The following is a 21100-nucleotide window of genomic DNA, read 5'->3' on the forward strand; positions in this document are numbered from 1 at the left end:
AAAATTGTGGCCATCTAAGCTCCACATCAAATAATATTACGTACTACTAACTAGATAAATTATTGACATAATTGCACAATTAGTTTTAAACTTATTATATGGAAACTAATTGAGTCTTAAATTATTTGTAATTGAACAAATGTAGTCCTAAACCTTTGAGTGGAAAATGCAATCCAATTATTCCTACCAAGTCACACTTGATATATACAACATGGCAGTCCCGTCATCACTGGCAATCTGACATGTAATACTGAGGTGTGATGTGGACTATTTCAACAAAATGATGCCGTTTTTATTGAATATGGATTGAATATGATTCTGTTGCAAACCTACAAAGAATCATGTACAGCTGAGCTTTGATGTTTTAAATTTATCTTAATTGGGTTTTTAAATTTTAATTGACTCTTATATAACCTGACACACTAAAATTGGGAGAATTACCAAAAAAAGTCCTAAACTTTTTGTAGTTGTGTCAATTTAATCATAAACTTTTTTTTTTTGGTCAATTGAGTTCTAAACCTTTTACAATTATAACACTTTAGTCCTTCCGGTCAAAATTGGCCAATACCGACCACAAATTTTTTAATAATATTTTACTTTTTCGAATTATTTTATTAATTTTTAATCTTTTTTTTTTACCTTTTTTCTCTCTTTTTTCCCCCTCCCCCCTCCTTCCTCCTTCCTCCTTCTTCCTTGGGCTCCGCGACTGGCCAGCCCTCATCGATTGTCAGATTGAGGTGGCCGGGGGAGCTCCCCCTCACTAGATCCAGCGAGGGGGGCCTCTCCATCACTGGGTCTAGCTAGGCGACCCCTCACTAGATCCAGCGGGGGCTCGCCCTGCCAGTGGTTGGGCGAGCTTGCCCAATTGCCTCAATCTGGCGACCGGTGAGGGCTGGCCAATCGTGGAGCCCAAGGAAGAAGGAGGGAGGGGAAAAAAAGAGAAAAAAGGTCAAAGATATTAAAAATTAATAAAATATAATTAAAAAAATAAAATATCATTAAAAATTTGTGGCCGATGCCCACGTCAATGTCGGCTAGCCAATTTTGGAAAAAATGATTGAATTAGCACAATTATAGAAGGTTTAGGACTCAATTGGCCAAAAAAATAAATTTAGAACTAAATTGGCACAACTATAAAAGGCTTATGATTTTTTTTAGTAATTTCCCCCACTAAAATTAAGTTGAAAAATGGATTTATAACCCATATTGCTACTTCTTTAAGAACTACATTGTGAGTGTGGCCTATCTTTGTTCGTTTGTTCTCTTTATTAATTACATTTTGTTATATCGATGCTCTATTGATGCTAACACCGTGTAAATCACTCATTCCACGGGCGATGATATAATGCGAGTCATTTTTGTTATTTTGACAGCTGGTAATTGTACGTTTTTTATTTTTTAGTTTGAAGCTACACGATGCGCGTGCAATTTAAATTTTAGGGGAAAAAAAAAACAAGCTGTATCCAATATTGTGACTACTTGGGGTTTGGCTTTCGTTACTTTTATAATTTTCTCGCACCTAATCAATGTTTGTGCATTAGCGGTGACCGGTCGACCGAAGGAATAACAAAATGAAGAAAATCACCCATTTCTGTTGGTCATCGTCTACAACTCCCCCATTCCATTCTTGTCTGGATTGGATGCTACCCAACTTATAAAGGAACTGACTGGTGTTTAGTCAAGGCTACCAAGCTCTTCCACGCTTATATTGATTGCTCTTCGACATTTCCGTCCATCGTCCTTCTCTGCACTCAAATCTCTTTGCCTTCTTCGTCTCTCATCGTTCTTGCTCTGTCTCGCCCTTTCTTCTCCTCAGCACAACCTTTCTTCCTTCTCCTCTTCTTCTCCTCCTTCAATATCTGCTTCTCTTTTTCATCGTTCTCTTTATCTGTCTCTCTGTTTTCTCGCTCTTTATTTCTCGGACAAAAAATCAAAGAAAAATGTCGACCGATTCTGCCGTTTCAATTGCATGGGACGTTTTGAAGTGCTTAGTTGCTCCCCTCAGGCGTGGATTCAGATACGTCACGTCCTCCGAGAGCTACGCCAACAATCTTCTGATGGAAGTCGGGAATCTGAAGTACGAGGCTCAGAGGGTCCGCAGTGCCGCCGAAGTGGCTAGAGATAATCTTCAGAATATCCACGAATGGGTCCCAAAGTTTCTGGCAAGTGCCGAGGAGGCCTTGAAGGAGGCCGAAGACCTATTGGAAAATTTTGAAAAGGCGAGCAAGACTTGCTGCCACGGGACTCTTCCCGACCCCAATTGTCGCTATCAGTTCAGCAGGAAGGCCAAGCACAAGATCGATGACATTAAGAATCTCATTCTAGAAAACAGTAATAGGGAGATCTCCTTCAGCGGTCCTGCTCCTGGTGATGTCGCTGCTCTAATTCCAGCTGGAAGAGAAGGCAAAGATGTCGTCCAGTCGACCACCACAGCGGCCTCAGCTTCTTCTGTCGACTTCGAATCCAGAGCTTTGATGATACTGAACATCATGGACGCTCTTATGGATAACCGCTATAGCGTGGTCGGGGTTCACGGGATGGGCGGGGTCGGCAAGTCCACCCTTTTGGTGGATGCTGAGAAGAGAATAAGGGAAAAAAATTCGTTCGATTGGGTTGCTAAGGCTGACGTGTCGCAAAATCCAGATGTCAAGAAGATTCAAGAAGAGATTGCGCACTGGTTGGGCCTTAGCGACATAAAGAAGGAAGAGAATGTCAGTTTGCGAGCGAAGCTTCTGCGCGAGAGGTTGGAAGATTTGGAGAGGAAGAAAAACAAGGTCCTCATAATATTGGACAATCTGTGGGAGCGGCTCGACTTGAAAGACATCGGCATTCCTTGTGAACTGGACAACAAAGTTATAGGATGTAAGCTGTTGTTAACGGCGAGAGATGAACGTGTTTTGCGAAGGGAAATGCGCTGTGACAATGCCTTCCTCCTCGGTGTACTGGAAGACGAAGAGGCAAAAAGATTGTTTGAGACGATGGTAGGAGGTAAAGTTCAAGTTGAATTAGAATCCTTGGTGGAGGAAGCACTCCACATATGTGCAGGTTTGCCTTTCCTAATTCTCGCAATATCAAAACTTTTTATAGACACTAATTACTCTGATTGTAAGGATGCTTTGAAACAAATCTGGAACGAAGAAACCGGTGAGGTGATAAATAAGACGTTGCGAGTGAGTTACGATCGTATAAAATGCGAGGAGGCAAAGACATTGTTACAACTCTGTGCTGTTTATGGTGTCTCTAAGCCCTCTCTTGAAAACTTGGTGAGGTACAGTGTGGGTTTGGGGCTATTTAGAAAAAATAGCAGCATGGAAGACACTAGAAATAGATTGAGCTCACTTATCCATACTCTTCAAGCCTCCTCCTTGTTGTTACACAACGGAGAAAATGATAGTTTCAAGATACATGACTTGGTTCGTGGGTTTGTTACCTCGGTTACTTCAGGAGATCACTTTCTTCTTGTTTTGAAAGATAAAGATAAGTCAGTAATAGAGTTGTCAAAGAATAAGCTCAAAAGTTGTAAGGCCATATGCTTTTCCTACATTGATTTGAAGGAGCTTCCCCAAGAATTAGATTGCCCCAAATTGCAAATCTTTATGTTGTTCACAAACAATAAATCTCTTGAGGTCCCAGATTCATATTTCAACTCTATGAGAAATCTCAAGGTCTTAGATCTTAGTGGGGTACGTCTCAGTCGTTCACCTTCGTTGTTTCAATTCTTGACGAACTTACACACTCTGTGTCTTGATCATTCTTCGTTAGAGGATGTGACCATTCTTGGTGAGCTAAAAAGGTTACAAATTCTCAGCCTTATGAACTCCAAAATTCGGCGATTGTCAAAAGAAATGGGGCAATTGGTAGAGCTAAGGTTATTGGACTTGAATTATTGTTCAAATCTTCAGATAATTGAACCAGGTGTGCTTGGAAGCTTAATCAAATTGGAGGAGTTGTACATGAATAAATTTAAACAATGGAATGCTGTGACCCAAACTCTACCAACTAATGCTAGTCTTATTGAGTTGAATAACATGAAGAAACTCTGGACTTTGCATGTGTCCATTCTCGATCCAAGTGTGATCCCAGAGGATCTAAATGTCAAGAAATTAACCAAGTATGAAATTCATATAGGTGAAGGATGGCATTGGTCTGGTCGCAAAGGATTGAGCACATTGATGCTCCAGTGGGATCCAATAAGCGATATTTTTCAAAAAGGATGCATACAAAGAATTTTAGGCAAAACTGACAATATGATATTGGATAGTTTGAACGGAATTGAGCAAAGTATTTGCACATTATCCCAAAAAGGTTTTCCAAAATTAAAGCATCTATGTGTCGAGAATAGTCCCTCAATTCATTACATCCTCCAATCGTCATCCCATATAGATTTTATGACGTTGGAGTCATTACTTCTCAAGAATCTCATCAACTTGGAGAAGATATGGACCTCCAATATCTCCTCCAAGTCCTTCAGCGCATTAAAAGTAGTACGAGTCAAGTATTGTCACAACATGGAAGTACTATTTCCTCTTTCATCAGTGAGGGAACTTCCACAGCTAAAAGTGATGGAAGTTGGCAATTGCAAGATAATACGGGGAATCGTAGAAGCTGATGAGAGTGGCAAATTTGGGTTGCATGATTTGCATGTATTGAAATTGCATTCCTTGCCACATATCATGAACTTTTTCACTGCCAAGCTTGTTCCTTTGAGTAGTAGATCAGACAGCCCAGTTGGCACTCAAATTGCGTTCTTCAATGGACAACAGGTAACTTTCTATCAAAAGAATGTTAATTATTTATTAGTTTTTTTCTTCCTTCGCTTATTAGATGTAACGCGGATTATGGTGCTTATTCAATTTGTTATTTTTAGTTTGTTTTCTTCCTAATTGCTTTATCTGTGCATGCCTTCTCTGTAATTAGATAAAGTAATCTTCTGTTACTCTTCAGTGCATAGAAATCCAAATAATTGTATGAAATCCATGTAAATTAGTTTGTGATAAATTCTGAGTTATTTTCAACTTACATGCTGCAAGTACATCTATATTCATAGGCTTTCATAAGCAAAATCGAAGGGAATTTTGGCACTAAAGTAATTCCATTGGTAAGGTAATATTTTATTTTTTTGAAATGGATTCCATTGAATTCAGTTATCAAACTTTGTTATAATCCATAAAATGTATGATATAGGCAACTCTCTTAAAAACCAACATGAAGAATGGAAAGGAGGACATGGATTTTAAATAAAAGTAACTATGCTAATATAATTGATGCACGTCTTTTGTATATTGTAAGAGTAGGAATGTTCATGCACGCATGTAATATGTATAAATATTTTTGTACTTATTTTTGGCATCACAAACACAAATCCAGAATGGGTGTTTAATATCCTGTTAAATGGGTTATTGATAGTGATTTACTAACATTAAAGAGAAGTTAGTAAACTAAGGACAAACAATGGCCTAGTTAAAAAAAGCGCACAACTATTTTGTCCAAAAAAAGTTGAGGCGGCTATTTCGTTGACTTGAAAAGATTGCATTTTCATAATGGTGATTAGCACTAAAGTTGATGGTGGGCCCAAGACTCTTGCAGTACGTTAATTTCCCCATCAGTAGAGGTCCTGGGCATATTTGTCGTGGGTCCCACAAGGCAGTGTGTGTGAGCCTTTACGTCTTCGTTTTTTCTTAATCGCCGTAGATTTTGGGGTTTTTAACTTGCGCCATTGTTAGTGGCCACCCTTCCAACATGGAAGGGGAGGTGAGGGGTTCAAATCTCCACATTCTCAGGGGGGATGGGGTGGGGACGCGTAAGTTTCAAGAGTGGGTTTCGACTCCCACGCCCTGCACGAGGCAGGACAAAAGTCTGAGAGTGAGTGTAGAGTAGGAATAGAATAGGACTGACCAAAAAAAAAAAAAAAAAAAAACTTGCGCCATTGTTCTCATTGGACACTAGCCATGGATATCAGTTGAACTTTTTTTGGGTCGAAATTTGAGGCTGAAAGCGTTGTCAAGTTTGCTTTATTATGCAGAGAGAGATAAGTAATGCTCCACTCTCTAATCCATTTCTAAAGGAGAAATTCTTCGGATGGAATAAAACTAGCTCACTCATCAAATTAAGCTCAGCATTGCAAGTTTTTTTTAGCAAAGGAAAGACTGGAAATTAGAAACGACGTTAGTATGGAGATTTTTTTTACTTCGTTTTTATTTTCTTTGATTCTTGTTTTCTTTTTTTTTTTTCCTTTTGTGAAACTTAATAATCCCCCTCTCCCCTTGGCACTCATCTATATTTACATCTTGAAAGTTCATGAATTCGAATCTAAATTAATCACCAATTCCATGAGCAAATTCCGCAGGATGCCTTTCAGAGATTGGAGACATTAGAAATCATTGGCTTGGATAACCTCAGGTTTATATTTTTCCCATCCATGGTTAAATCTCTCACACAACTGAAAAAACTGACTGTATCGAATTGTGGGAAGACGGAGGCAATCATTATGGAGGAAGAAGGGTTGGGAATGGAAACATCAGACATTGTGACATTCCCCATGTTAACCCATTTACACTTAGAACGTTTGAAAAGTTTGACATGCTTCTCTTGTGGAAAGTGTAAGATTGATTTTTTATTTTTATCATTGAAGATTGTCTTGTCGATATATTCATCTCTGCAATACAAATGGTGATATTCTTTTCATCCAATGAAATACCAATGACAGGTGCACGAGAAAGTCGAAGTCAAGATCACATCAGATCACGCACCACTGCACTCTTCAATCAAGAGGTACATGATTAACATTACGTCAAAATAATAAATATACCGGAGACAAAAATAGCCAAGACAAAAACTAAGTTACATATAATGTATATTTTGATTAAAATATTTTAACAGAAAATGAGTACCGTACAAGCATAAGTGTTCGAAGTTGCTGATATGTATTAGTTGCAATTTCTTCCTTTTAATTTCTCTACAAATAGTTTCCATAAAGATGGTTGAACATCTCTTCTCATACTTGCACAATGCATAAAGGGTAATACAACTGCCAAATAGGATCGCTAAAACTTTCTGATGTTCCCAAAAAACTCAAAACTCTAATCAGCCTCAATGTACCGCATAGACATTGCATGCATGTACATTGAAAGAAATTTAAAAAATAATTGATTGGAAAGTGAGCAGTAGGGTTCAAGAGGCTGGAGATGGAGGGCCTTTAAGATTCTTACTTGACATCATTTGCATTGCAAGATCTCATTTATTTTCTTGATCGAAGGAAGCTTCACTCTCTCCTAATTGCACCGGCAAAAGGAGTCTAGGCACTCTCCGTTGCCAAATTGAGCAAGATCTCTATGGTCCAGGGCTTCGGAAATCACCCCTCTTAGTCTTTACATGAATTGAAAGACCATTCTTATGAAACTCTTATTAAAGAAATAAAATACGTTTCATAGATCAGCTATTTCATCTGAGTCAACTGTCTTGTCGAGCGAATAGCAGAAGAACATTCGAGTGGAAAATGAAATAGAGTAATTTACAGGCGGGTCCACGTTGACTAACCTAAGAGCAATATAAGCCGTTCACCTAAAATGTTGATTACGCAGCCTAATAGGCTATGAAAATGGGCCCTCGCACAAGATTAATTCGTCGACTTTCTTAGATAATTTTAATATTCTATAACGAGGTATTTAGGAAAATCTTCAACTATTTGACTCAAGTATATGCATAATCTGTCGGTGGTATCTAATATTGGATCCTCTAGTGCTGATAAAGGATCAATGAATTTTAAAAGGAAAATTCAATCGATCAAGGGTACTTAGTTCTTTCAAGTGGGAAATGATGTAAGTAAGATTTATTCGTTTGACCCAAGCAATTCCTTTTCTAATTGCTTTTTCTTAGCCTCACTGCTTTAGAGTGATATGATATTAATTTGAGGCATTCGGTATTAGATAAAATCATAACTCCTACTGTATTGCACCTTTTGATGGATGATTGGTTGGCTTTTTTTTATCTCAATCTCTACATTATTTTCTTTCTAATTGCTAGTATTCTTCCTCAAGCTATCCTCAGCTGCATTTTTCTTTTGCTATATCACTTCCGTATATATATACTTGCTAATTCATTATTTTAGGAAAGTAACTAAATTAAAGAGGGAGAGATTTTATTAAAATTTGTGATATATGGGAGACTAATGTGATCATATGATTTTCATATGAGCATATCCAAATTACTATTTTGTCCATTATCAATAAAATCTCATCAGAATAGAATTCCTACTTTCCGATTTGTTTCCAAGTAATTCCAACAGCCTTTTCGTCCTACAGTCATCCACATTAGTATGGAAATTTGCTTACTAACTCTCTTGATTTTGTTCTCTTTTTCCTTTTGTGCAAATTAAGATAGAATCACCAACTCCATGCTTTCGTAATTTACATCTTGGCACTCATATAAATTTTATTTACATCTTGAAAGTTCATGATTTCATATATTAACCGAATCACCAGTTTCATGAGTGAATACTCGCAGGTTGCTTTTCCTAACTTGGAGACCTTATATATCGATGGCATGGATAACATCGAGATTATATGGGACAACCAAGCTATCGTAGATTCTTTCCCCAAGTTAAATGTGTCCCGTATAGCTGGAAATTTTGTGGCACTCATAAAATTGAGGATAAGTAATTGTAAAATGTTGACAAAAGTCATTAGTGATGAGGGAAGTGAGGAGGGGCATGTAATGGTTTTCAATCATTTGGAGCATATGAAGCTTGATGGGTTGAGAAGGTTGAGATGTTTCAGCTCAGGTGAATACACTTTGATGTTCTCTCTCTTGAAAGATGTCATTGTGAGTGGATGTCCCAACATGAAGTTTTTCTCTAAGGGACTAATACAGGCGTCAAATCTAGAGAGAGTAAAAGTATCGGAAAAAGCATGGTTTTGGGAAGAAAACCTTAACATCACCATCCAACATATGTTTAAAGAAATGGTATGCATCAGTTACCATATTCCATGCAATTGGATGGTTTTGATCACCAACAGAGTAATTGCTTTTTGCTAACTAGAAGTTTACTTTTAATGATGCATTTTTTACAGGGTAAGAGTGTTGGAGCAAAGTTTATGCAGCTATCCGAGTTCCCTGAGCTAATTGGAAAATGGCATAGCGAACTTAATCCCATCAAGTCATCTTGGCAATTAGAATTGCTGATGGTAGATAAGTGTCCATCATTTTCTAATGTTATTCCATCTAGATTGATGCTTGTTTTAGAAAATATGTGCACATTGCAAGTGCACGATTGCAAGTCACTAGAAGAAATATTCGATCTGGAAGGGCTAGAGGCTATGGAAAGCACACAGGTGCTGCCTTCCTTTAGGACATTGAGCTTGGTCAATCTACCAAAGTTGAGGCAACTATGGAACAAAGATCTTCAAGAATCCTTGCCCTACAATTTTCTATCTTATATAACTCTTTATAAATGCAATGGCTTGAGACACACTTTTGTTCCATCAATGGCTCGGTGCCTTGCCAATCTTGAACAAATGGAAATAATGGAGTGTGGTCAGATGGAAGGAGTGATCGCAGAGGAAGAAGGGCAAGGAAGCGCAATGAAGAAAATTACATTCCCGAATCTTTATTTGGTGAAGTTGGAATGCTTGCCCAATTTGACTTGTTTCCTCTCGGGGAACAATCATACGTTGGAATGCCCTGTCTTAGATGAGTTGACCATTGCCCACTGCCCCAAGATGAGAAGTTTGATGGGGCAATCCTTGATGAAGATTGAGTGCGATGCCCCTTATCTTTTTACTCCACAGGTTAGTCCTTTAAAAAATGCATATTTGACAGTTAATTTGGAACATATTCTAGTAATATTGGACAATGCATGGTATGTGTCATGTGTGGACAAAGTGCTAGATATAAATGTTCGTAATATTAGTCATTAACGCTACGCTTAAATTTAAATGGAACTCATGTTTCATAACTAAATAAATACAAACATAGTATCTAGCTACCTACAGCAGTCCATGATCACATTCATAAATTATTAATGCAAAACAATTCAGACATCGATAAATATGTGTGGATTCAAAATCATCCAATTGTATGTAAATTTCCCATAAGTACTAGCAATATGGTGCTTTGTGCAAATTTATGTACAGAATCTTCTAATATTTAACACGAAGATTACAAAGATTCTAATCCTCAGTAAACATAACTATTAATGTTACATCTCCATATCCTTTTAGGAGTGTAATTTTTGTGTTAGCTCATGTAATCATATCATACACAGTACTTTAGAATTAATTAGCGAGCTTCTTAAAAAAGTTATCAAAATAACCATATAAAAACACTTTTTACAATTTGAATTATAAAGTACTAAACAGTAGTCATAGAATAGGATCTAAAAATTGCAAAAAAGAGGTCCGCATAGCCACTTCATATTTCTCTTGCGTAGAAACAAGCTCGCATCATTCTATTGAACATGAAAAAAAAGGGGAAAATAAAACTTCAAAATTGTCAAAACACAGTTCACAATTTAATTAACTATCACAGCTCATTAGACCATAATCATCTTCCCAATCGATGGAATTGGAGGAATTAGAGAGAGTGGCTCCTTTTAATTGGAGTGCTCTAAACTTCGATAATCATAAGTGCAATCAACTTTTAATTTCTTAATTATTCGCCAATGCTTGAGTTGGTTCTTAAGATTAAAATAATTAAAAGTAAACAGGTTGATATGTATGAACCGATTCGTCTTCTTCATTAATAAAAATTACTTGAATTGCTATACTTGAACAGCCTATCAAATTACAAACCTGTTTTTTGCAATAAATAATAATTGTGGATTATTGTATATAGTGACCATTAGTGTTATAATGTCTACGATCTATGTTTGGAAAGAGAAAAAGACATATTGCTTTTTCCAGAAAAGAGAAGGAAAAAAATAAAAGAAGTAAAAGGACAGCTGGATTATTAATAGTAAACATTCGGTGTTTATTTTCACTCGGATCACGTGTCTACTAATTCCATGTCGATGTGGAATTTAAGGAAAAAAAAATCTTCTCTTCTTCCTCCTCCTTCGTCCACAGCCGCCCGACCTCCGCCGCTCCTCCGCAGTGAACAACGGCGGAGTCACCGACGCCTTGATTAGGCTGACCTCCGCTATGTCCAACCCGTCTCATCGTTCTACAGATCTCGAATCTGGCCGTCCATAGCGATGGAGCTGCAGATCTGGAAGTCGACCACGGTCGCTTGCAGCCATGGACGAGCCGCTGTCGCTGGAGCCATGGTCGCAGATCTGGAAGTCCCGTCGCGAGCAACGACGGCTTATGGACTGCCATCGTCCCCTCCGTCGTCGCCCGTGGTCGGCTCATGGTCGGCCTCGCCCATGGCCAAGCCACCCCTCCATCGTCACAGCTGTTCGTGGTCGTTGCCCGTCCAGATCTGGACTGGAGTCGTGCCTCCAGATCCGGTATCGTCCATGGACACAAGCCTAGCCCGTCCATGGCTCGCGAGGACGCTCCTCCACAGATTTGGCGACCGCAGCTTGTCCATGGCCATGAGCCTTGACGGCGAGTTTGAGATCCCGACAGCTATGGACAACGAGGTCAAACAACGAAAGAAAAATCAGAGGAATAGATGTCAGGGAAGAGTGGCCATGGACGAGACGGTCGGAGCTTGAATGCGGCCATGGACGAGCGGCGTCGTGAACGGGCAAACCACAAAGACGACGGAGAGGGTTGGAGGGCCACCAATGGTCGCCTTGGATGCGGCGCCGGCAACTCCACCCGGTGGCGACGGCGGAGGGAGGCGGGAAGGTTGGGTTCAATGTGGCTGGAGGTGGAGGAGCAAGCGTAGATGGAGAAGGAAAGTGAGGTGGATCGAGATTTTTTATATTTAGCCGGGTCAATATATAGTCAATGTCCTAGCTACATAAAAAATTTAAAAAGATAGGAATCAATTATCCAGTCAACACTTCCATTCCGTCTGATAAAGTTCTCCTCGTCGTGCGAAGACTAAACGCAATAAATGACGACCTCCTCCGGCACTTCTTTTTTTCGGGTCGAATCCTGTGGCACTTGAAAATGCGCGATATCAACCCAGATTTGATTTTTTGGCCCTTTTTTTAATTACAGATTCCGTACAAATTTCGGTTATTACTTCTTTTTTTTCTCGTGGAGAAAATGCTTGTGTTTTTTCTTATTTTAATGGAAAAAAACCACCAAAAACCCTAAACTTTGTTTAAAATGACAAATTTACCCAAATCTTTTTGTGACACAAAAAATTCTAAACTTTACTAATTGTGACACATTTATCCTAATTTTTTTTTATAACACAAAAACCCTAAACTTGTATTTGCCGTGACACATTTACCTTAAATTATAGGGCACTTTCGTCTTTTAATTTTTTAATTTTTTAATTTTTTTTCTTTTTCTCCTTTCTTCCCTCCGTCGGCCATGGCGAAGGGAAGCTAAACTCAGGGGAGGGCCACCCTCGCCGGCATCAGGTGAGGGTGGCCCTCGCCAGATCCGGTGAGGAGGACCAGCGTTGGGCGGCTCAACGCCTAAGTCTGGCTTCCCTCTACCATGGCTAACAGACAAAAGAGAGAATAAAAAAAAAAAAAAAAAAAAAGGAAAAGAAAAAGGAAAAACAGAAAGAGGAGAAATAATAAGATGAAAACGCCCTTAGCCATGGAGTTTGGGTAAATGTATTACAGTTAGTAAAATTTGGAGTTTTTTTGTGTCAAAAAAGAATTTCGATACCACCACTGGCGATGGCCGCGATGGTTAGAGCTTTCTCCCCCATCAAGGGGGGAGGGGTTCGAAACCCCGCATCCCCATTGCACGACTCACCTGTGGCTGGGTCTATGGTGGCGGTCCAGTTCGCCCCGAGTTTACCCTGCCGGCTGCCAGCTGTTCAAAGATTCTCGGGTCACCAAAAAAAAAAAAAAAAAGAATTTCGAGATAAATTTGTCACTTTAAACAAAGTTTGGGATTTTAGGTGACTTTTTCCCTATTCTAATACTTTTGAGCAATTCTTTTTTATTTTGCCTGCAAGTGGAATGTTTAATCATGACGAGTATCTATACATTTGTTTACTTTTTTATCGTAAGAGTTATCGCTAATTATTTATTTACTTCTAATGGCGTTTGCATGTATAAGTTGCACGTAATAATAGGTATCCCCATATTTTGAGGTTACTTCAAAAAGTCATTATAACACTCAATCAAGAATACTAATAAATTTGGGGAAGTATGAAAATAGTTATCTAATTTTTTTGGTAGTGACAAGTTGTGATAGTGTTAATTTCATTTTAGTATCAAATATGAGCTGACATGTGATAATTGATTTCTTCCACATTATTTGATAATTTCAAAAACTCATCAAAATCCTTAATAAAAATAATGATAGATTTAAGAAAGTGTGGAAAGTCATTCTGTTTTTTCTTTTCTTGGGACAAGTTGTAATTGCATTAATTATATTGTAACCAAATGAAAAGTACCAATACTTGCTCCTCAATGGACAACTTGTCAGAGGTCATGACAGTTAAAAAAAAAAAAAAAACACTCTTGATTTTCTCCAAACAAACAAAATGCGATCAGCTGGTGCACACCCACATTTTGCCAACGGCTGGATCATTGGTCCACCGCAAGATTCTATTTTTATTTTCCACCTCAAAAATTGAATAAATATTATTTCATGGATGTTATTAATGGTCCATTATAAAACTAGTAAATTAACCCAACTTGCTTTTGCTGAGATCATAACATACGTTATTTATTCAAGTTGTTACGTTGCCCATTCCTATTAAGAAATTATTTTCTTTCAATACAAAAATTTTCCATACATAAAAAAGAAAAAGCTTGTGAACAATTGAAGTTATTATATTTTTTTTATCTGGTTCACCTTATAATTTTCATGACTCTTCTCTTTAGTGAACTTTATTAATTAGAAGATTCATAAGTACTGTTCAAAATTTAGTATGAATAAGTAGTAATGCTCATAGTAAATAGAGGAAATAATATTGAGCCAAGCATTAGTTTCATCCATTCCTTCATCAATACATACACTTCTTAAGTTCTTCGCAGCCACTATTCATATCCTTAGTTGACTGGCTTGCCATCACCTTGTCCTTGCTTTTTCTCTAATTGTTATGCATGTTCACCTTGAATTGAATAAGTCTAAGAAATTCTTACTTAACCTAATGCTGCATTATCAAAAGATCAGTGCAAGCAACTTTGATAATGATCGGTGCAAACAAATCTGGAAGTGGATAATCCGAGAATTCATCATTGCATATTTCCAAAAATTAAAGAAACAAGGCGTTTTCTTCATTGAAATAAAAGGGGGGCGGGGGGGTTTGGTTGGTTAATTCACCAGTTCTTTCAGATCCTACGTGATTAAAACACAACTTATCTTTGCCGATGAAACTAACGCAACAGAAATTTTCAGTTCATATCAGTGAATCTGAATGTTACTCTTTTCAATAGTTCTATTGGACCGCCTAGCAAGCTCCCTGATCTTTTTGCCAGTCTTCGTGCTTATTCATTACAAGAATGCGACTTGTCACTCCTCCATGGTATCAACATTGTTTCAGGCATATTGTGTTCTTCTTCATCTTTGTCCCGATTTAATTGCGTATAGAAACAGTTGAGGAAGCTGTCATTGATGGTTAGTCAACGGCTCCATATATGCATCAGCGTAAGCAAGAGGGCTATCTTTCTCTCTCTCTCTCTCTCTGTGATTGTGACGCAAGAGCTACTATCAGAAAAATGAGGATTTGGGAGGGGGGATTAGGATGAAGTTGAAAGGCTCATCACCGGAATTCGAGAGACCTACTTAGCAACCATTTGAACTAGCCCAAGTTTCACGTGCACAGGGCCCATCTGCCTAATTCTTGGACTTTTAAGTTATCGCTATGATTTGCGGAGTAATCAAGAAAAGTTAACATTGTCTCGTCACTACAAAATCTACGTACCATTAATCGTCAATTAAGCCACTTAAAAGTCGATGCTCAACGTAATATTGATTTATAAATGCATTTATAATTCCATGCTTATTGCATTGCAATATCCTTGGCCTTAGTCATCGGTCAACTAATATAAAAAAGTATCAATCAACCCCTCCTTGTTAGGTCACTAACAATATTTTGAATTCTCATGATTTGTGAGAGCAAGGAAAGTTTGGAAATTCATTTTTTGAGGTCATAACTCAATGCAATAACATTCATCGTGTCATTTTTTTCAATATGGCAGTTACAATTCCCTCAACTGAAGTGGATGATTCTCTCCCACATGGACAATTTAAGCAAAATATGGCCTGACAACCCTCAAGAAACTCTGACTTTTGACTATTTATGGGAAGTGGAGGTTCATAACTGTAAGAGTCTTGCAAATTTGTTTCCGCATTGGGTGGCAACAAGTTTAATCCAACTTAGGAAACTTCGAGTGGAGTCTTGTAGGATTGAGGAAATAGTTGTTGGTGGAGATGACACTCCACACTCCAACACTGCTCAAGTTCTTTTCCCGAAACTAACCTCTCTAGTGTTACATGATATGCCACAACTCCAGAGCTTCTATGTTAACTTGCCCACTTTAAATTGGCCATTCTTAAATGAATTACGAGTGACTCACTGTGACACACGAAACATGTTATCCTTTGCGGCATGCATGAACAGTTGGGCTCAAAGAGATGATCAACAGGACCTTTCAAACCAAGAAGAACACTCTTCTTTTGAGAGGGTATGATTATAGTTGCTCTCCCTTAGTTTTTACTTTGTTCTTTAAAGCACTCATTAATCTCATATCCATTGCATAATCACATCATGTTATAATGCTATAGAAAACATGATCTCCTTTGCCTATTAGTTAGTCGACAGCATTGAGATATTTCTAATATCGTACGTATACTTTCATTTGTGGACGTGCATGAGATATTCCATTCCCTAAAATTACAAAAATAGTTATAGATTTTCTATTGACAACACAATATATTCCTAATCTAATCTAATGGCGCTCCTTGGGGAAATCAATGAGAATTTTGACATGACATCCTCTCCATTGTTAACACAATTCAACACAATATATTCCTAATCTAATCTAATGGCACTCCTTGGGGAAATCAATGAGAACTTTGACATGATATCCTCTCCATTGTTGACACAATTCTTACATTTGAACTTTTCTTCTCTTTTTATTTTTCTACAAACTCTAAAAAAAATAAACTAAAACAATTTTTTCTTTTTGAAAAAATAACATTAGAACCTTAACTCACTATATTATACTTTATCCTTTAATTCACCCATTATATTTGACTACATAATCGCATCACATTATAATACACATTATAATACTATAGGATCCAGAAACCTCTTACCTATTAATTTGTGGACACCATAAGATGTTTCTTATATTTTCAGCACACTTTAAAGTTTATGGACACCATATGTTTTAGTAACAATATGAGTGCATCTCATTACATAAAATTTCAGAGATGATAAACTTTTGTTGACAAGATAAGATATTTCTAATAAAGGATGAATTTGGTGAGCAAGAGGGCTCTTACTCTTCGATTCACTCCACTAACTTAACTATTCCAGCCTCTATTTGAGTCTTTAAAAGTTTGAAGACTTGTATGCAAAGGTCTCTCTAGACATGATGAACTTTAAGAACACAGCCACCTATCATGCAAATCATCTAAATAGATTTACTTTTTACAGCACATGATTTATTGCCAATTTTTTTTTTTTTTTTTTTTAATTTACTTCTCTTGTTGTATTGGCAATTTGACAGGACTTTCCCAAATTACAAAGACTTTTATTAGTGGATAACAACATTCAAATGATACAAGATGGAAATTTTCCAGATGAAATCTTTGGCAAGCCAAAAGCACTAATATTGGCATGCTTTCATGATGAAAAGGCAGTCTTTCCTCCCAAATTGCTCCTAGAGAGATTTCAGAATCTACAAAGTCTTGAGGTCTTCTGTAGTTCCTTTGAAGATATATTCCCCAATGAAGTGCTTGTTGACGAGGGAAAACATCCAGTTCTTGAAAATTTAAGAGAACTTAAGTTAAACAAGCTACACAACCTAAAGAATGTATGGAGAGAAGACTCTTTATTATTGAAAATTCTTCAGAGCATCGAAATATTGGAGGTATGGGATTGTCCTTGTTTGACAACGATATTTCCAACCGCGACATCCTTCCATAATCTAACGGAGTTAGTGGTGAAGAATTCCTCTGGATTGATACATCTAGTAATAGCTTCAACGGTCACAAATTTGATGCATCTCACTAACATGACTATAATAGGATGTGAAAGAATGAAAGAAGTAGTGGCCAACGATGGAAATGGAGAAGGAAAAGTGATTTCGTTTGAGAAGCTAACATGGTTGACACTCCAACATCTGCCAAACTTAGAATGCTTCTCCTCCATCTCGAGTTGTATCTTTAGGTTCCCATCATTGTCTAGTATTATAGTAGAAGAGTGCCCGAAAATGAAGACCTTTGCTAAAGGCACACTAAGCACACCAGAACTGTATGATGTGTCACTGTTCAAATACAAGTTAAGAGGGAATTGGGGGGAGGGTGATGATCTCAATACAACCATATGGAAGTTATCAGCATAAACAAATGCACATTGAATTGGTGAGATCTAATTGATGTCATCCTCTGATCCATTCTTCTTTTCTTTTTTCTTTTTGTAATTTTCTAATATTGATTACGTCCGATCATTGCATCATCAACCCTATCTGTGGATGGATCTCACCTCCTACTTCACTGAACAGCAGGAAGCAAAGCAGGGCTCCTTCTCCTTCTTGACACCGGAGGCATCAAATGAAGTGTCGGGAATGCCAGGACTGAGAGAAGCGAAGCTGCTGCACTTAGTGGAGCGGAGCAAGTAGGGAGAGAGAGAGAGAGAGAGAGATTCAACCAGATGGAGTGTTATCTCGTCACCATCCCTGGAGAGAAGATCGTACTCTCTTTCTCTCTCTCTCCAACCTTGAACCCGACAAACTCGTAAGTTCTTCCGATTTTGGTGTCATATTGTGCGTGAATTAGTTTGAAGCTGGAAGTTGGTTTCGTAAAAACCTTCCTCAATCCTTGCCTCCTGCTTCTTTGGCTAGGGCTCTCTTCTTCAGACTAGCAATTTTATTGCCCCTAAATCCACATCTTCCGTGCTTTCCTCACAAGCATTGGCGAGAGAAACGCGTCTGCGTAGGATATTTCTGCGTGTTTGAGCTCTCATCGATGGAGATGATATAGGGAGAGATATCTCGATGGAGATGATATAGGGAGAGATATCTCTCGAGCATCATGAAACTTGAAAATATGAAGAGAGAATTCCATGCCTTGTCAAAAATATGAGGGGGTCACTTTTACGCCTTGTTCTCAATGTACTCCAGACTGCTCATCCTCATGAGAATTTCTTGTGGTTTGACGTGTCTTTGTTTCTGCTTGCGTAACTCTCTTTCGCATTGTTCTTTTCAAATTCTAGAATAAATTTTAACAAGCCCTTTTTCTTTGTCTTGATTGGTTACGAGATGCTGCAATGATAAAATTTATTTCTAATTTATTGTAAAATCTTTCCATAGCTAGTCAAACTAATGAAGTGTACTTAAACGGCCTCTTCACAGAACCGTCCCTCTCGCTGCTTCGCTCGCCATCCTCTTGTGGTCAAATCCAGGTACAGTTACGAGCGTTCTTCTTCTATGGGTTCATTTTGCACTTGATTGGAGTTGCCGTCGCCGTCTCGTGTTTCCTTTATCTAGAGCAATAGCATGGATTTAGCTTCAGTTTTCATTTGGTTCCTTTTGAAGAGTAGTTTCTGCTGAGCATATTCGAATTTGATTCGTACCCTTTCTGTTTCTACATACTGCATGTCTGGTCAATGGGAGGGAATTCCTGGTGTTCGTCTTTTTTGGTGGGAGAATGGTTACTGCAAAAAGAGAAGGGTGACTTCGAGCTTCTACTGTTGAAAAGGATAAGGTTGTGTTCTTAGATGTGCATCCATTACAAAAGGCTTTTGCGGCCTGCGGTACTTGGTATGATAAAGTTTTGGATAGTGGATGCATCTAGAGTTAGGTGATCCCATTGGTCGATTGTTCACCCCTTTTGAAGTTGATGCAACTAGGATGGTCGTGTAAGATGTGTGCTTCATTTCATTGGCTGCAAGAGAAGATGTCGATGCAAGTAGAATCATGTGTAGAAGATGTGGATATGCATGGTGCACTTGAAGAAAAACGACCTCGACTGGTGCTTTGGTTTGGGATGTATGCACTTAAGTAGTAAAGCTTCTTGTCTTATTCTTGCACAGCTTCTGATATGATTGGAGAATCTGGTATGCTCTTACACTTCTTGAATTGCATCAGGTTTTGTGTGGTAAAATCGCGAGGCATGTGCAATCAACATTTGTAGAGGTTTAGGGATATATGGATGATGAAGCCGAATTTATATTTATATTTTCTTGCTGTTGCAGCTAAAGCCGGATTTCTCTCTGGATTCCCTGGAATAGAGTCTGCCCCTGGCCCTCAATTGCCTCAGATTGAGGCATCCTGAGCTGGTTTATTATGGTCCCATGTGCCCAAGGCCTCTCACTACCCTTACATCGGCCAACACATTTCAAATGAAGCATCCCTTTTTCAAAGGTGGTGATGAGGCCCTCTTATATTAAGAGTGACTTGATATGATCCCACGCTTATTGAGTCGAACTCGCACGTCTGAAAATCAAACATATAGATGCTGTTTATATATATTTGCTTATACTCTAGTGTATTTCCAAGTTGAGTTAATGTAGTAAACCACATGACATGTTATTTTCCTTGAAGTGTTCATGGGTATATGTTTAAAACCAGGTATATATCTTAACAATGGAGTAATTGAAGCAGGGAAAAGAATGAAAGGACAGTTATTGGGACATAAGCTGGTGGTCGAGGTTCAAAAATATAACAGTTGTCTCCTTTTTTGTGGATAGATGTTTTAGAAAACAATTGCTGAGGCAAGTCTTAAGAATTAAAATCCAAGTCCTCTTATATGGAGAAATTTAACAATGTTATTGAATGCTGTAAATTTAGGTTATATATGTAAATCATCACACAAGGAGACTAGTTGATAAGGACAAGCAATTTGCAATAATGTCATTACCTCCCTGACTAAAGGGAAAGACTTGAAAGATAAGAGGGTGGCTAGTTATCATTTTGAAATTTCATTGTAGACCTGATGACGAATAATTTTAATGCCAAATAGGAGATACCGTTTTATTTTGTTATACATACCAAATATTTGAGGGGAAAACAAGCTTACTTTACTTTGTCATATAAAACCGATAGTTTGATAAAACATTCAATTTTGCTGTGCTTGAAAGAATTGAATAGCTTAAGTCTAAATTTTCAATTCCATCCATGTTCAAGTCATAGATGTCTTTGCTTTTTCCCCTGCGGTTGGGGTCTGCATGGCCAAAATGCATGGGTTAAATATTTATATAGGACATGAAAGGCTTCTTTTGGTTATGTACCCTATCGCACTCTAGGAGCGTATATTTTGACATTTGACTTCGGATTGCAGATTGAGATTGATGACTTTCATTATATGTGTATTGTTGATTAAAACTCCTAGAACCAGCAACTGCTGTCTTAAATTCACACTATGTAATTTGATTCTCTCATAAATGTATGCTTATGTTTTGGTCTTTCTTCACATGGAGACTGCTCTTACTCAATCCATCAGGCAACATATTCACGAAAACGAGTAAGTTGCGACTCTCAGGTATTCAAATAGGCTATGGACAGTGAAGCTCAGGAGCCGTGGACGTGACCAAGGGGCATTTTTTTTTCTACTGGTTGGCCCACATTTGCAAGAGAAATTCGTCTGCATGTCGAAATGTTTGTGTGTTTGAGCTCATTGATAGGGAGGATATTGTGTTCAGAGTCTACATTTCCACTAGTGCTGGTAAGGACTTGATTTACTTGATAAAGATTAGCTCTAAAAGTTTTGCTTTGGCTGGTCCAAAATAAATGTTGTACTTCTAATAATATCTCCTTTATTTTGTCTTGATGAATCAATGAAGTGTACTTATATTCCGATTGGGTTTGTGAGGTTCATAATAATCTAAATGCACACTCGTTAATGCC

At 38.0% G+C, this 21100-nt stretch overlaps 1 protein-coding gene across 12 annotated transcripts; it reads left to right on the forward strand.

The window, feature by feature from the left end:
• The first annotated feature begins 1625 nt into the window (after window positions 1-1625).
• On the forward strand, window positions 1626-21094 carry LOC104452833 (disease resistance protein UNI). 12 transcript variants are annotated; one of them, XM_039301745.1, is made up of 11 exons: window positions 1626-4763; window positions 6347-6599; window positions 6707-6771; window positions 8503-8961; window positions 9069-9785; window positions 15227-15712; window positions 16763-17618; window positions 17759-17990; window positions 18566-18657; window positions 19450-19618; window positions 20697-21094. In XM_039301745.1, the coding sequence occupies exons 1-7, from the start codon at window positions 1941-1943 to the stop codon at window positions 17597-17599; spliced, it is 5640 nt and encodes a 1879-aa protein (XP_039157679.1). In that variant the 5' UTR covers window positions 1626-1940; the 3' UTR covers window positions 17600-17618; window positions 17759-17990; window positions 18566-18657; window positions 19450-19618; window positions 20697-21094. The 12 variants fall into 12 exon arrangements, with proteins under 12 accessions (XP_039157679.1, XP_039157678.1, XP_039157680.1 ...); XM_039301744.1 differs by having other exon boundaries at window positions 18608-18657; XM_039301746.1 differs by having other exon boundaries at window positions 18608-18657; window positions 20736-21094.
• The last annotated feature ends 6 nt before the right edge of the window (window positions 21095-21100 follow it).

The sequence above is a fragment of the Eucalyptus grandis genome, chromosome 9 (assembly GCF_016545825.1).
Source record: "Eucalyptus grandis isolate ANBG69807.140 chromosome 9, ASM1654582v1, whole genome shotgun sequence".
Taxonomy (NCBI): Eukaryota; Viridiplantae; Streptophyta; class Magnoliopsida; order Myrtales; family Myrtaceae; genus Eucalyptus; species Eucalyptus grandis.

Excerpts from the sequence above, each read along its gene's own strand:
- LOC104452833 (XM_039301745.1), top strand. The coding sequence starts at position 1,941 with ATGTCGACCGATTCTGCCGTTTCAATTGCATGGGACGTTTTGAAGTGC. Across the intron at positions 6,600-6,706 it reads ATGCTTCTCTTGTGGAAAGT|GTGCACGAGAAAGTCGAAGT; the intron begins GTAAGATTGATT and ends TACCAATGACAG. Across the intron at positions 6,772-8,502 it reads CTGCACTCTTCAATCAAGAG|GTTGCTTTTCCTAACTTGGA; the intron begins GTACATGATTAA and ends GAATACTCGCAG.